A 15,846-nucleotide genomic window follows, 5' to 3' on the forward strand; every position below is an offset into this window, starting at 1 on the left:
GTCATCCTGTAACACACACACACATCTTCTTATTGTTCGTGGAGTACTAAAACGAAACCGCTCAGGTTTGGGGGCTGCTGTCGACTCGATGATGTGTAATTCACAGGTGTCAGATGCGGCCCTCGACATCATTTTGTCTAGCCCGCAAACACCTGGACATGATATGTGTCAATAAAGTACTTAATATTTTCTCACTAAATGTAGTTGATTGTTTTCATTTTGACAGAAAAAACATATGTATTGCTTGAAATTGCATACCTTTTAAGTGTTAACAGTATCCAATATTGCAATAAATATTAAGTTAAAGTGCCAACGATTGTCACAAACACACCGGATGTGGCGGAATTATTCCCTGCATTTGACCCATTGCCCTTGATCACCCCCTGGGAGGTGAGGGGAGCAGTGAGCAGCAGCGGTGGCCACGCCGCCCAGGAATCTTTTTGTTTTTTTAACCCCCAATTCCAACCCTTGATTCTTACAGTATGCTATCATCATTTCCAAACATGTTTTGCCTAAATAAAAACAAATACTTATATATCTGCTTGACTTATGATTTTACAGCAGGCCAGGGAAATTATTTTGACTCGGGGGCCAAATTTAGAGAAAAAAAAGGTCTCTGGGGGCTGGTATATCTATTTTTAGGAACACTAATACAAAACCTCACAATAATGTCTGATTGAATACTAAAAACGTTATGACAGATCGCCTTAAAAAACATAATGGAATTTTAAATTTTTCTATGAAGGATAAAACACTGAGTATTGACAACATATGAACATCACACCCTCTTTCGATCGACATATTTTGCAATCAAGTGAAACGCACCAAAAATGCAACAAACAGTGAAATATGAACGGGAATTGGTACAAAATAATATATATCTACACACATACTTGCAGTGTGTATATTGTACATATTACAAATTGTTATGAAGGTGTCCGTTACCACTTTATAAGTATACTTGCAGTGTGTATATAAACATATTACCTATTTTTATGAAGGTGTCTGTTACTACATTATATATATATATACTTACAGTGTGTATATAAAACTTATTGTTATGAAGGTCTGTTACTACATTATATATATACATGCAGTGTGCATAGCATACATATTACATATTGTTATTAGGGTATCAGTCACTACATTATATACATACTTGGTGTATATTGTTCATATATATATATTGTTATGAAGGTGTCTGTAACTACATTTTATATATAATAGCAGTGTTTATATTGTATATATTACATATTGTTATGAAGGTGTCTGTTACTTCATTATATACACACTTGCAGTGTGTATATAAAACATATTGTTATGAAGGTGTCTATTACATTATATATATATATATATATATATATATATATATACTGTATATACTTACAGTGTGCATAGTGTACATATTACATATTGTTATTAGGGTATCAGTTACTACATCATATATATATACTTGCAGTGTGTATATATAAAACATATTGTTATGAAGGTGCCTATTACTACATTATATATATATATATATATATATATATATATATATATATATACTTACAGTGTGCATAGTGTACATATTACATATTGTTATTAGGGTATCAGTTAGTACATTATATATATATATATATTTGCAGTGTGTATATTGTACATATTATATATTGCTATGAAGGTGTCTGTTACTAGATTATATATGTACTTGCAGAATGTATATTGTACATATTACATATTGTTACGAAGGTGTCTGTTACTACATTATATATATATATACTTACGGTGTGCATAGTGTACATATTACATATTGTTATTAGGGTATCAGTTACTACATTATATATATATTTGCAGTGTGTATATTGTACATATTATATATTGCTATGAAGGTGTCTGTTACTAGATTATATATGTACTTGCAGAATGTATATTGTACATATTACATATTGTTATGAACGTGTCTGTTACTACATTATATATATATATATATATATATATATATATATATATATATATATATACATACATACTTAGTGTGTATAAAGTACATATTGTTAAGGTATCTGTTACTACATTATATATATATATATATATATATATATATAAAAGGGAATAAGCGGTAGAAAATGGATGGATATATATATATATATATGGGTTGTACTTGTATAGCGCTTTTCTACCTTCAAGGTACTCAAAGCGCTTTGACACTACTTCCACATTTACCCATTCACACACACATTCACACACTGATGGAGGGAGCTGCCATGCAAGGCGCCAACCAGCACCCATCAGGAGCAAGGGTGAAGTGTCTTGCTCAGGAAACAACAGACATGACGAGGTTGGTACAAGGTGGGATTTGAACCAGGGACCCTCGGGTTGCGCACAACCACTCTCCCACTGCGCCACGCCGTCCCAAATATATATATATATATATAAATATATATATATATTTGCAGTGTGTTTATAAAAGTGTGTTTATATGAAGGTGTCTGTTACTACATTATATATACACTTGCAGTGTGTATACAAACTGTTGTAGAATTTTCAAGTTATTTTAGCTGGTTTTGAAGGCTACAACGGCAACTCTCATTAGCCACAATTTCCCAAGCATTTTATTTACAACCTTTAACACCCACACCTCAAAAAAAAAAAATGTGTGTCCTTGTCTCTCAAAATAATTTTTCAACAAAAAGCAAAATTCCAGAAAGAGAGCAGTTCCCTTTTTTTGGAGTGGAACTTATAAGACAGTTGTAGAGGATGGTTTAGTTGGCAGAGATCTACACAATACTGAGTCACATTCCAGCTGCTACGGTTTGTTGGAGACAGGATACCTGGAAATCAAGCGAAACCACAGCGCTACGCCATTAGCCGACGACAGGTTGAACAGGCTTCCTCCACATTTGTCATGCACACAATGGCTGATAACCGCCCGCATGCACGGTTGTCATGGAGCCACCCCCGGTACCTGCTTTGTGCTGTGCCACTGTGACTAATGATGGCGTTCAGTCTGATACTTTCAACCCCCGTTCTCCCATCATGGTCCCCCGCATCCTGTCTACGTCCTCCATCATACCTGGACATCCCAGGTGGGCGACCTGCAGACGGCCAGTGCATGATGGATCCTGTAGTCCGGAGTGCGTCGCAGGCTCGGCGGCGACAACATGCTGAGCGTCGGGACCGAGCGCCGCCGGCTTTTGATCATTCCTGACACTTCTTCTTCTCCTCCTCTCGCTTGATATCACTCAGACACATCTTCAACTCCCTCCCATCCCGCGTTCCCACCTCCTTTCTCACCACTTCGGTCTTTATTCCAACACTTGTCTCTCGCACTATTCGCTTGCTGCGTTAGTCACCCTGGCACGTGCGTTTTGGCCTTCTGGGGAATTCAAATCAGCAACAGCAAGACATAAAACTAGGCAAGTTACAACAATGTTTCAACTGCATGGACATTTAGCAGCAAAACTCATCTGTGCACTGTAGCCGACTCTGCAGAGGCCTGCAGGTAACGATGATGACATTAAATAAGGGGGCAAACACATGTTATACTTGCAGGAATAGACTGGAAATACTGACGACTTGAAGAATGTTGACATTTTAAATGAACGTGAATGTGAGTCAGATCACAGATGGCGGAGCAGAGCCGGAGCGACAGGATGCTCATGTCGCACCTCTTAATCACGGGATTAAAAGTGCAAAGCCAGCACCTGCGCTCTGAACACACACACACACACACACACACACACACACACACACACACACACACACACACACACACACACACACACACACACACACACACACACACACACACACACACACACACACACACACACACACACACACACACACACTCGTGTACTTCTTACCTACTTGAGACCTGTGAAAAATGCTTGCCTCTTTAGGACCACCCTTTCTAGATGTATAAAGATTTGTATTCCATATGAGTTTCCACATGAGTTGGGAAATTGTGTTAGATGTAAATATAAACGGAATACAATGATTTTCAAATCCTTTTCAACCCATATTCAGTTGAATGCACTACAAAGACAAGATATTTGACGTTCAAACTCAAACTTTATTTTTTTTTTGCAAATAATAATTCACTTAGAATTTCATGTCTGCAACACGTGCCAAAGTAGTTGGGAAAGGGCATGTTCACCACTGTGTTACATCACCTTTTCTTTTAACAACACTCAATAAACGTTTGGGAACTGAGGAAACTAATTGTTGAAGCTTTGAAAGTGGAATTCTTTCCCATTCTTGTTTTACGTGGAGCTTCAGTCGTTGAACAATCCGGGGTCTCCGCTGTCGTATTTTACACTTCATAATGCGCCACACATTTTCGATGGGAGACAGGTCTGGACTGCAGGCGGGCCAGGAAAGTACCCGCACTCTTTTTTTTACGAAGCCACACTGTTGTAACACGTGCTGAATGTGGCTTGGCATTGTCTTGCTGAAATAAGCAGGGGCGTCCATGAAAAAGACGGCGCTTAGATGGCAGCATATGTTGTTCTGAAACCTGTATGTACCTTTCAGCATTAATGGTGCCTTCACAGATGTGTAAGTTACCCATGCCTTGGGCACTAATGCATCCCCATACCATCACAGATGCTGCCTTTTGAACTTTGCGTTGATAACAGTCTGGATGGTTTGCTTTGCATAGTAGAGCTTTAACTTGCACTTACAGATGTAGCGACCAACTGTATTTAGTGACATCGGTTTTCTGAAGTGTTCCTGAGCACATGTGGTGATATCCTTTAGAGATTGATGTCGATTTTTGATACAGTGCCGTCTGAGGGATCGAAGGTCACAGTCATTCAATGTTGGTTTCCTGCCACGCCGCTTATGTGGAGTGATTTCTCCAGATTCTCTGAACCTTTTGATGATAATATGGACCGTAGATGTTGAAATCCCTAAATTTCTTGCAATTGCACTTTGAGAAACGTTGTTTTTAAACAGTTTGACTATTTGCTCACGCAGTTGTGGACAAAGTGGTGTACCTCGCCCCATCCTTTCTTGTGAAAGACAGCATTTTCTGGGAAGCTGCTTTTATACCCAATCATGGCACCCACCTGTTCCCAATTAGCCTGCACACCTGTGGGATGTTCCAAATAAGTGTTTGATGAGCATTCCTCAACTTTATCAGTATTTATTGCCACCTTTTCCAACTTCTTTGTCACGTGTTGCTGGCATCAAATTCTATTAATGACTATTTGCAACAAACAAAAAGTTTATCAGTTTGAACATCAAATATGTTGTCTTTGTAGCATATTCAACTGAATATGGGTTGAAAATGATTTGCAAATCATTGTATTCTGTTTATATTTACATCTAACACAATTTCCCAACTCACATGGAAACAGGGTTTGTACAATATTAAAAACATATACAAACTACAAAAATATAAAAAAGCTTTTTGTGAAAAATGAGTTGGAATTTCACAAGAGAAAGTCACAAATTCACCGGAAAAACTTAGAATTTTGTCCGTATTATAACAAAAGTCAGAATTTTAGTCAACGCAAGTCAAAGTTTTACAAGAAAAAGTGAACATTTGTGCAATTTTATGCTAAAAGTTGGAATTTTACTCAATAACTGTCACAATTTTACAAGAAAGCTTAGAATTTTCGCAATTTTATGAAAAGAGTTGTAACTTTAATCGACCAAAGTCACAATTTAGTAAGAAATCTTTCAAATTACGGCAATATTATAATAACAAATCGGAATTTCCCTTGCCAAAATTATGACTAAAATGTCACTATTTTACAAGAGCAACAAAAAAAATGGCAACATTGTGATGAGTCAGAATTTGATCTGACAAATGTCACCATTTCTCATTAAAAAGTAACAATCCTACATTAAAATAGTAATAATTTTACGAGAAAATACTGCAATATTACAGAAAAAGAAAGAACATGCGAAATTGTTCCCAATTTTTTTTAAGAAAAAGTCGACACTTTGTGAGAAAGACTGCTTTTAGTAATTAATTAATTAATTTACATTTTGTAATTGTTTTTTAATATTCATTATTTGCTTCAAGTTATTACAGTATGTCTCTCTCTATATATATTCATTTAATTTTTGTTATTTATTTTGGCCAAAGAGAGGCGCACTTAATTTTTTTACGCACACTTGTTATTTCATATGTTAACCAGAGGGGGAGCACTTTTAAATCCTACACACAGTCATTGAAAAATCTCTCCTTTTTGGGACCACCCAAATTTTGATAGATTTCACCACCAGGGGTATAATGTATAAATGTATACGGTTTTTCCTCATATCACATAATTGCCCATGTATTTGTTCATTATATGTTTTTTACGTGCGCTGTAAACATTTTTTTTTTAGATTTTACTGTAAAAATCTGGCAGCTCAGTCGCCAGAATTCTACCATAATCTGTGTTTATTTTGCATATTACTATTTTTGGCCTTAAAATCAATGGTTATTGTTGTTGTTTTTATAGTGGAATTTTATTAATGGAAAAACCTTACCAAAGTTGTTTTACGGTGTAAAAACAAAACAAAAGCCAGCTCAATTGCCAGAGTTTTTTTTAAACAATTGCAGTGTTGTTTTTTTTTACAGCATATTACTGTGAATAGAATGGAAATAGTGCCACTGTCTTTTTTTAGCTGTAAAATTCATGCAAATGAGCTGTCAATTTTTGGCTGTAAAATCTACAATTGTTTTTTATAGGAAATACTGGAAATGGAAAAACGGTACCAAAGTTGTCTTATGGTAAAAAATAAAAATACATGTTTTTTTTTTTTTAAAGCCGGCTTATTCGCCAAATTTTCCTACAACAATTGCAGTGTTTTTTGTTTGTTTGTTTTTTTTACAGCATAGTACTGTGAATGGAATGAAAATAGTACCACTATCGATTGTAGCTGAGATAGGCGCCAGCGCCCCCCGCGACCCCGAAAGGGAATAAGCGGTAGAAAATGGATGGATGGATGTCTTTTTTTCACTGTAAAATTCATGCAACTGAGCTGATAATTTTTGGCCCTAAAATCTACGGTTGTTGTTGTTCTTACTAAGTTGTTTTAGGGTAAAAAAAAAAAAAAAAAAAAAAAAAAAAAAAGATTTCAACAGAATTTTCCCAAAAATTGCAGTGTTTTTTTTGTATTATACTATGAATGTAATGAAATTGTACCACTGTTTTTTCTGCAAAATTCCTGCAACCGAGCTGCCAATTTTTGGCTGCAAAACCTACAGTTGTTTTTTATAATTTATTACTGGAAATGGAAAAATGGTACCAAAGTTGTTTTACGTTAAACAAAAAAGGCAGCTCATTTGCAACATTTTTCCTGAAAATGTGCAGTTTTTTACAGAATATTACTGTGAAAAAGTCGGAAAAGAGTAACATTATTTTTAGGGTAAACTTCATACAACGGAGCTGCCGATTTTTCGCTGCAAAATCTACTGTTGTTGTTGTTTTTACTGTGTATTACTGAAAATGGGAAAAACATACCCAAGTTGTTTTTACGGCTAAAAAGGGAAGCTGGGTGGCCATAATTTTACGGTAAAATCTGTACTCATTGTTATAGTGTACACTTTGATGAATAACTTGCTTTAAACTCAGAAGTCAAGCAGATTGTCAGGCTTGTCTCTGACAGTTTTGTTTTGTTCTAGTTTTTCTTCTGCATATGTCTTTGTTTCCTGTCAGCGCTTTTATTTTGGTCATTTCCTGCTTTTCTCCCTGAGCCCTGTTTCCCCTCAGCTGCAGCTGATTGGCACCTGGCCACACCTGGTGTCAATCAGCCCGCTCCTATTTAAACCTGTATTTTTTTTTATGTCAAAAATTTTAAGAACAAATAAAAGTAGTGAGGAAATATAAAGTATTATTAATTTTGCAGGCCATTTAAAATGGTGTGGCGGGCCAGATCTGGCCCCAGGGCCTTGAGTTTGACACTTATATTGTAAAGATAAATGAGATTATGTAAATGACATGATGTATCATATTGTAACTGTCTACATGTTGGAAATAAAGCAGAACCATCACACTCCATGGCGTGCATGTTGACAACTCACAGTCCAGCTGCGGGGTGCTGATCCCAGACAGCCCAACACCCCCCCCCTCCTCATGCGGCCCGCCGTCCCGGGGCTGCCGTCCCTCCTGGGGGGCAACAGCGAGTGACGGAGCGCTTTCAGCCGAGCTCTCAGGGCCCGCAGGAGGCCGTCGAGGGCGCACAGGCACGGAGGCTTGCTGCCGACCGTCATGTCAAAACACGGCGCAGGCGGGAGCGCGACTTGCTTGTGGCGAAGCTGTGACGGCGAGTGGCTGCCGTGTGAGTCAGAGTGAGGGGATACCCGCAGTAAGAGCAGCTGTGTGTGTGTGTGTGTGGAGGGAGTGGGATTCCCCACACTGACCTCACTCCCCTCGTCCGCAGACCCACAGCTGTAACCTTCCATCCAAAGTTTCCATCAGGTGTCCTGGAGACCCCCTTCCAACACACACGCTGACCAATGACAGCAGACCACGACGACAAGAACCCCACAGCCCCTTCCTCTAATCCAATACACAACTTTTACTGACAATTTCACTCTATTGCATCATCACTGGGGTCCTCAATGAAACAACCACACAATTTGGACCCGTCCAAGTCCGCCATGTCCATATTCCCCCACCTGTCTCACATACACACACGCACACTTTGCACAATGCCAGTGCGGTGTGACATTTCTTTGGTTACCTCCACCTGTTGTCGCCCTCCGTGTGTGAGGACATTTCCAGCCACAACATGGACGGGAACAAAGAGCAAATAACAGAGGGACAAACCCGAAGTCATACTTCTTCTGTTGGTACCAAAATAAACACTGTACACACTTATATATAAAGTAGAGATGTCCGAAAATAATGATTTACAATCCGTATGTACGACAAGAACACATTTGTTTTTCCTTTTTTATGCATTCTAACTCGTAAATAAACATTAACAAAAGTCAGCAAACAATGGAGCTAATGGAAGTAGCTCTCTTCCGCCTATAAAGCACTCCATCGACTTTACAGGCTGTAATTATGTATGTAATGTAACTTGCACATTCATAAAAACATGTCATATTTAGGTATTCTGCTCATTTTAGGCTCTTTCAGACGCATCACAACGTTGGCTTTTCCCTCCAACAACAACACTACTACTCCTAATCATGCAGACTTCATGAGAAACAACAAAGATTACTTTGGGGCAAATGACGATCCAGACACGTATATTTTTGAGCCTGAATATGAGGAGGATGATCCACAAGTTTTAGAAGCTGTGTGCCAAACAGATCTAGCTTTAATGAAACCCTAAGCGTCATGCTCAGTGCTCAACAATAAATAAAAACTACGACCATAATAAAGCAATCACAGACTGTACAATTTCTGCTCTCACTGGGATGCCGACTAATGGATGTTTGTATCTTCCTTTTTCGATTAATGATTAGTCATAACACAACTGGCGGTCTAAAAAAAAAGTGTCCCAAAACAAACGTTTTTTTAAGTCTTTCTCGCCATCTTGAGGTATAAGTTGGATGTCAAATTTGACTAATTTCTCAGTTTATGTCCACATCCTTCCACTATCCAGGTGAGAGGCATGATTTATAATCTAGAATTAACTTTCACCGATTCAGAGGCGACGCATCAGCTCGCCGGCTCAGTATCTTTATATAGCAGCATAAACTAGTTAAGTTAAAGTTAAAGTACCAATGATTGTCACACACACACACTAGGTGTGGTGAGATTTGTCCTCTGCATTTGACCCATCCCCTTGTTCACCCCCTGGGAGGTGAGGGGAGCAGTGGGCAGCAGCGGTGCCGCACCCGGGAATCATTTATGGTGATTTAATCCCCAATTCCAACCCTTGATGCTGAGTGCCAAGCAGGGAGGCAATGGGTCCCATTTTTATAGTCTTTGGTATGACTCGGCCGGGATTTGAACTCCCAACCTACCGATCTGAGGGCGGACACTCTAACCACTAGGCCACTGTTTTGTCTGCGTCAGCGCTTATAATAACAACATTGCTAATACTTGGTTAATATTCAAATCACAAAAAGTACATTGAGTGTTATTGGCTGTTTTTGATTGTTTTTTATGAGTGGAATTATGCATTCTCATTATCTGCATTCTTAGCCACCTAGTACTTGCTGTTTTTTACAAATTAGAATGCATTAAAAAAAAAGAAAAACCTGTGTTCTTGTCCTACATCGAGATTTTGAATGATAAACACTTTTTTTTTTTTTTAAGTGCAGTTCCCCCCTAAACAAAAAAAACAGACAGAATGTTCTCCTTGACACACAGGGGAACTACACCAACTTACAAGTCAATGTCATAGGAGTGTGTGTGTGTGTGTTTGCGTGTGTGTGCCTAGGCTTTGCATAGCATCAGAGATCGAGCGGCCTGGGATTCCATTCCACACAATCTGCAACCTCTAATCCTGTTACGCAATCAAATTAACAGGCTGGATGGCCACCACACACACACACACACACACACACACACACACACTTGATATTTCCAGGTTAGAGGCTGAAAGTGCATTTCCGCTCACTTGAAGCCTGTGGCTCAGATAACATGCTGGCAAACGCGGACACACGCACGCACACACACACAAGCACACACACGCACACGCACACACAAGTTATCACTTGTGAGAACCACCCTTTCTACAGGTTGAAGAAGTGTGAGCAGAGCAGCAAGTGCAGTACCAGATACAGCCTGATGAGGGGGATCTGTGCAAATGTCTCACACTCAAACTAACTAGTAAACATGTTTTATGGGCCAAAGCTTAAAAATCACTTAGGCATCTTCACAATAGATCTGACTATCATTTAAAAAAGGTTTCCCTTTAGGGGACCTGTTTTTTTGTCCCCATGCCGCCAGAGATCCCCTAAAGGGGACTGTGTAAACATAGCAATGTCCCCATTTAAGAAGCATTACCAGAACACACTCGATTTCCAGGTTGGGAGCTGAAAGTGCATTTCCGCTCACTTGAAGCCTGTGGCTCAAATAACATGCTGGCAAACACGGACACACACACACACTGGTTGTAGTTTAGAATGGGGACCAAGTTGTTGATCATGACTTGTGGGGACCACCCTTTCTACAGGTTGTGGAGGCTTAAAAAAATGAGGTAAAATGTCCACTGCCCAGTTAGCTCATACACATATTTAAATCTCTGGATTGATGAAGAAATGTGCTGATCATACTTACTGGGGACCCTGGGGGAAAACAGTTAATATGGTTCATGGGGACCAAATTTAAATAATTCTGCATAATTCACACAAATTTGTACGTGACTACTGAGGACCATTTAAAAAAAAAAGTTCAAATGAAATATGACATGATCCTCAGAATCATTTAAAAAGGTTTCCCTTTAGAGGACCTGTTTTTTGTCCCCATACCGTCAGAGGTCCCCTAAAGGTGAGTGTGTAAACGGAACGATGTTCCCATTAGGTAGGCATTGCCAGAACACACACACGCACACACGCACACACACACACACACACACGCACACACGCACACACACACACACACACGCGCACACACACACACACACACACACACACACACACACACACACACACACACACGCACGCACAGGTTATAATTTGGAATGGGGACCAAGTTGTTGATCATGACTTGTGGGGACCACCCTTTCTACAGGTAGTGGAGGCATAAAAAAAAAAAAATTAGGTAAAATGCCTACTGCCCAGTTAGCTCATACACGTCTTTAAATCTCTGGATTGATGAAGTAATGTGCTGATTATACTTACTGGGGACCCTGGGGAAAAACAGTTAATATGGTTCATGGGGACCAAATTTAAATAATTCTGCATAATTCACACAAATTTGTACGTGACTACTGAGGACCATTTAGAAAAAAAGTTCAAATTAAATATGACATGATCCTCAGAATCATTTAAAAAGGTTTCCCTTTAGGGCAGTGGTCCCCAACCACCGGGCCATGGCCCGATTGGTACCGGCCCGCAGAAGAATGTTTTATTCATTTTTATTTAAAAAAGAAAAAAATAAAATAAAATATATTTTTTTATTTTTAATTTTTATTAAATCAACATAAAAAACACAATATAAACTTACAATTAGTGCACCAACCACAAAAACCTCTCTTTTTCATGACAAAGTAAATAAATACATAAATAAATAAATAAATAAAAGGACCCCCTCCCCGGGCCGCGGGACAAATTATTAGCTCGGTTGGTAGAGCGGCCGTGCCAGCAAATTGAGGGTTGCAGGTTCGATTCCCGTGTCCGCCATCCTAGTCACTGCCGTTGTGTCCTTGGGCAAGACACTTTGCCCACCTGCTCCCAGTGCCACCCACACTGGTTTAAATGTAACTTAGATATTGGGTTTCACTATGTAAAGCGCTTTGAGTCACTTGAGAAAAGCGCTATATAAATATAATTCACTTCACTATTAAGCGTTGACCGGTCCGCGGATACAAAAAGGTTGGGGACCACTGCTTTAGGGGACCTGTTTTTTGTCCCCATAACGTCAGAGGTCCCCTAAAGGTGACTGTGTAAACAGAGCCATGTCCCCACCAAGTCAACATTGCCGGAACACACACACACACACACACACACACGCACACACCTGTCAAGCCGAGAGAGAGAGAGAGAGAGAGAGAGAGAGAGAGAGAGAGAGAGAGAGAGAGAGAGAGAGAGAGAGAGAGAGAGAGAGAGAGAGAGAGAGAGAGAGAGAGGGCTCAGCAACGACAATGCTTAGTGACAAATTGACGACCACGCACTTTGCTTAGTGGCCGTGCCACTTACTGCGTCAGCATCAAACAGGCCACACGCTGAAGAAACGATTGCGAGAGAGCAGGAAAAAGATGAAGGCGGAAGAGTGGAGTGTGAGAGCGAAGGAGAGGATGAGAGCATGAAACATTGATGGGCACGAGCAGTCAGGCCGTCATCATTTATTCAGGAGCTGGCAAAAAGCAGACACTCAATCTGTGCGGCGCGCACGTAGCGCGCGTGCACGTGCACAGAGGACGCGCTGGCTTAATGAGTGTCTGTTTGTGTACAGCAGATTCTGGGTCAGATTCTGGGTCAGATTCAACGGCATCCTCACGTCCTCAAAGGTGGATCACAAACTGGCTTACTTTTTGTGCGCCACTTTTGAGAGATTTTGTCTAATAACATCTGAATCGCTCCCACTGCTATCGTCTTTTTTTTTTTTTCCTAGTCCTTCACTCTAAATTTCCTCATCCACGAATCTTTCATCCTTGCTCAAAATAATGGGGAAATTGTTGCTTTCTCAGTCCGAATAGCTCTAGCTACTGCTGGCTATTGTTGTAAACAATGTTCAGATGTGAGGAGCCCTACAACCAGTGAGGTCACGCGCACATCGTCTGCTACTTCCGGTACAGGCAAGGCTTTTTTATTAGCGACCAAAAGTTGCGAACTTTATCGTCGATGTTCTCTACTAAATCCATCCATTTTCGACCGCTTATTCCCTTTTTGGAGTCGCGGGGGGCGCTGGCGCCTATCTCAACTACAATCGGGCGGAAGGCGGGGTACACCCTGGACAAGTCGCCACCTCATCGCAGGGCCAACACATACATTCACACTCACATTCACACTCTAGGGCCAATTTAGTGTTGCCAATCAACCTATCCCCAGGTGCATGTCTTTGGAGGTGGGAGGAAGCCGGAGTACCCGGAGGGAACCCACGCAGTCACGGGGAGAACATGCAAACTCCACACAGAAAGATCCCGAGCCTGGATTTGAACCCAGGAGTACAGGAACTTCGTATTGTGAGGCAGACGCACTAACCCCTCTGCCAGCGTGAAGCCCTCTACTAAATCCTTTCAGCAAAAATATGGCAATATCGCGAAATGATCAAGTATGACACATAGAATGGACCTGCTATGCCCGTTTAAATAAGAAAATCTCATTTCAGTAGGCCTTTAGGCAGTGGCACAAACATTCATGTCATTTCAAAACAGAAAGTGCAAGATTGTCACATTTTAAGACAAGCTATGAGTGCACTTTTGTGCATGATGTCACTAAGATGACATATCAAAACAACACTAAATTAAAGTGCACTTTTTGTACAGAACGCCACTACAATAGTTTAAAACAAAGTGCACTTTTGTGCATGATGTCACACAAGATATTTCAATAACTGTCATATAAAAATGAGCTGCATAATAGGAAATCAAATCGCTATGTGGGAGACTACTGCGGACTATGTCTGATATATCGATACACGCGATATATCGCGGGTTTGTCTTTGTGCAATATAGAAAATGACTATATCGTGATATTGGAGTATATGTTCTCACACAGTTTCTTTTAGCTGCGGGCATTACACTACAGGCTCTTCCCACTCCTTGTGTCTCCTTCTCACAGACAAGCAGGCGCACCTTCTTACACACGTCACATACTGTCACGTCATACGTCACATACGTATACGCACTCGCATAGCAGAGAGGTAGCAGCATGGGTAGCATTAGCTGTAATGCTGGCGAAGCCGTGCCAGTGGTAATACGAGAGAAAGAAGGTGCGAATCTGGTAACAAATGAAGGAAGGATTAATTCCCAAGAAAAACAGCAGGGGGTCCATCGTCTGGTGGTGGTTTGGCTTCAAGCGGAAAGATGTCGAATAGACAACTTTAATTTGTCAAGTGTGGGGCACAAGCGTTGCTACCAAAAGTAGCATAACTGCTAATATGTAGCATCATTTGAAAAGTCACCTGCTAATAACTGTTTAATAAATACACTTTTGGTCAAATGACATAGTTGTGATTTCCTTCTCTACATGAAAGTTTAAAAGTAGCATATATTAATGCAGTATGAAGAAGGATGTTTTAATGTAGACACATAGAATCATCATACTGCTGTGATTATATGCATCAAGTGTTCATTCAAGGCTAAGGCAAAATATGGAGATATATATGGTGTATCGCGATATGGCCTAAAAATTTTGAGATATTTAAAAAAGGCCATATCGCCCAGCCCTACTGCGGACGTTATCTCCTTATGTTGTCGACTATTTTTTTAAACGGTGTTGATGTGGAAATGGTTGCCTCAGCATTTTGTTGGTGCGGCACCGAATGGAGATGTTGACATGCGGAGTAATCACTCTTCATTCTCTAGCACAGGGGTAGGGAACCTATGGCTCTAGAGCCAGATGTGGCTCTTTTGATGACTGCATCTGGCTCCCAGATAAATCTTAGCTGACATTGCTTAACACAATAAGTAATGAATAATTCAGCTGGTAATCACAGTGTTAAAAATAACGTTCAAAATATAAAACATTCTCATGCATTTTAATCCATCCATCAAGAAATAACAATGTTATTAAAAAGAATTGGAGACTTATTATACTCTAAAAATGTTGGTCATAGTTAAAAAAGGCACGTATTTAGTTGTATTCAGTGTTAAAAAATATGATATGGCTCTCACGGAAATACATTTTAAAATATTTGGCTTTCATGGCTCTCTCAGCCAAAAAGGTTCCCGACCCCTGCTCTAGCAGGTGACTCTTCAAATGATGCTACATATCTGCAGTAACGCTACTTTTTGTAGCAACGCTTTTGCCCCACACATGACAAATTACGGTTGTCTGTTCGACATATTCCCGCTTGAAGCCAAATCACCGCCAGACGATGGACCCTCTGCTGTTTTTCTTGGGAATGAATTCTTCCTTCATTTGTTACCAGATTTGCACCTTCTTTCTCTCGTATTACCACTGGCACCACAGCTAACGTTAGTCATGGCGCTACTCTCTGCTTCGCGAGGGCGTATACATATGTGACGTATGTAAGAAGGTGCGCTTGCTGTCTGTGAGAAGGAGAGACAACAAAGATTTGGGAAGAGCCTGTAGTGTAATGCCAGCAGCTAAGAGCAACTGCGTGAGAACAT

At 40.0% G+C, this 15,846-nt stretch overlaps 1 protein-coding gene across 7 annotated transcripts in view; it reads right to left on the reverse strand.

The window, feature by feature from the left end:
• The window catches only part of rps6ka3b (ribosomal protein S6 kinase, polypeptide 3b), a 93,735-nt gene that overhangs the window by 40,340 nt on the left and 37,549 nt on the right, over positions 1–15,846 (reverse strand). For 3 of the 7 annotated variants that reach the window (XM_061921356.1, XM_061921360.1, XM_061921358.1), the window contains one exon: positions 1–6. This exon is cut by the window's left edge and continues 111 nt beyond it. In XM_061921356.1, coding sequence (XP_061777340.1) covers positions 1–6 — 6 coding nt within the window. Of the gene's footprint in view, positions 7–3,055; positions 3,184–8,008; positions 8,249–8,347; positions 8,497–15,846 lie in introns of those variants that run through there. The other 4 variants (XM_061921359.1, XM_061921354.1, XM_061921357.1 and 1 more) reach the window with 4 other exon arrangements.

The sequence above is a fragment of the Nerophis ophidion genome, linkage group LG15 (assembly GCF_033978795.1).
Source record: "Nerophis ophidion isolate RoL-2023_Sa linkage group LG15, RoL_Noph_v1.0, whole genome shotgun sequence".
Lineage (NCBI taxonomy): Eukaryota > Metazoa > Chordata > Actinopteri > Syngnathiformes > Syngnathidae > Nerophis > Nerophis ophidion.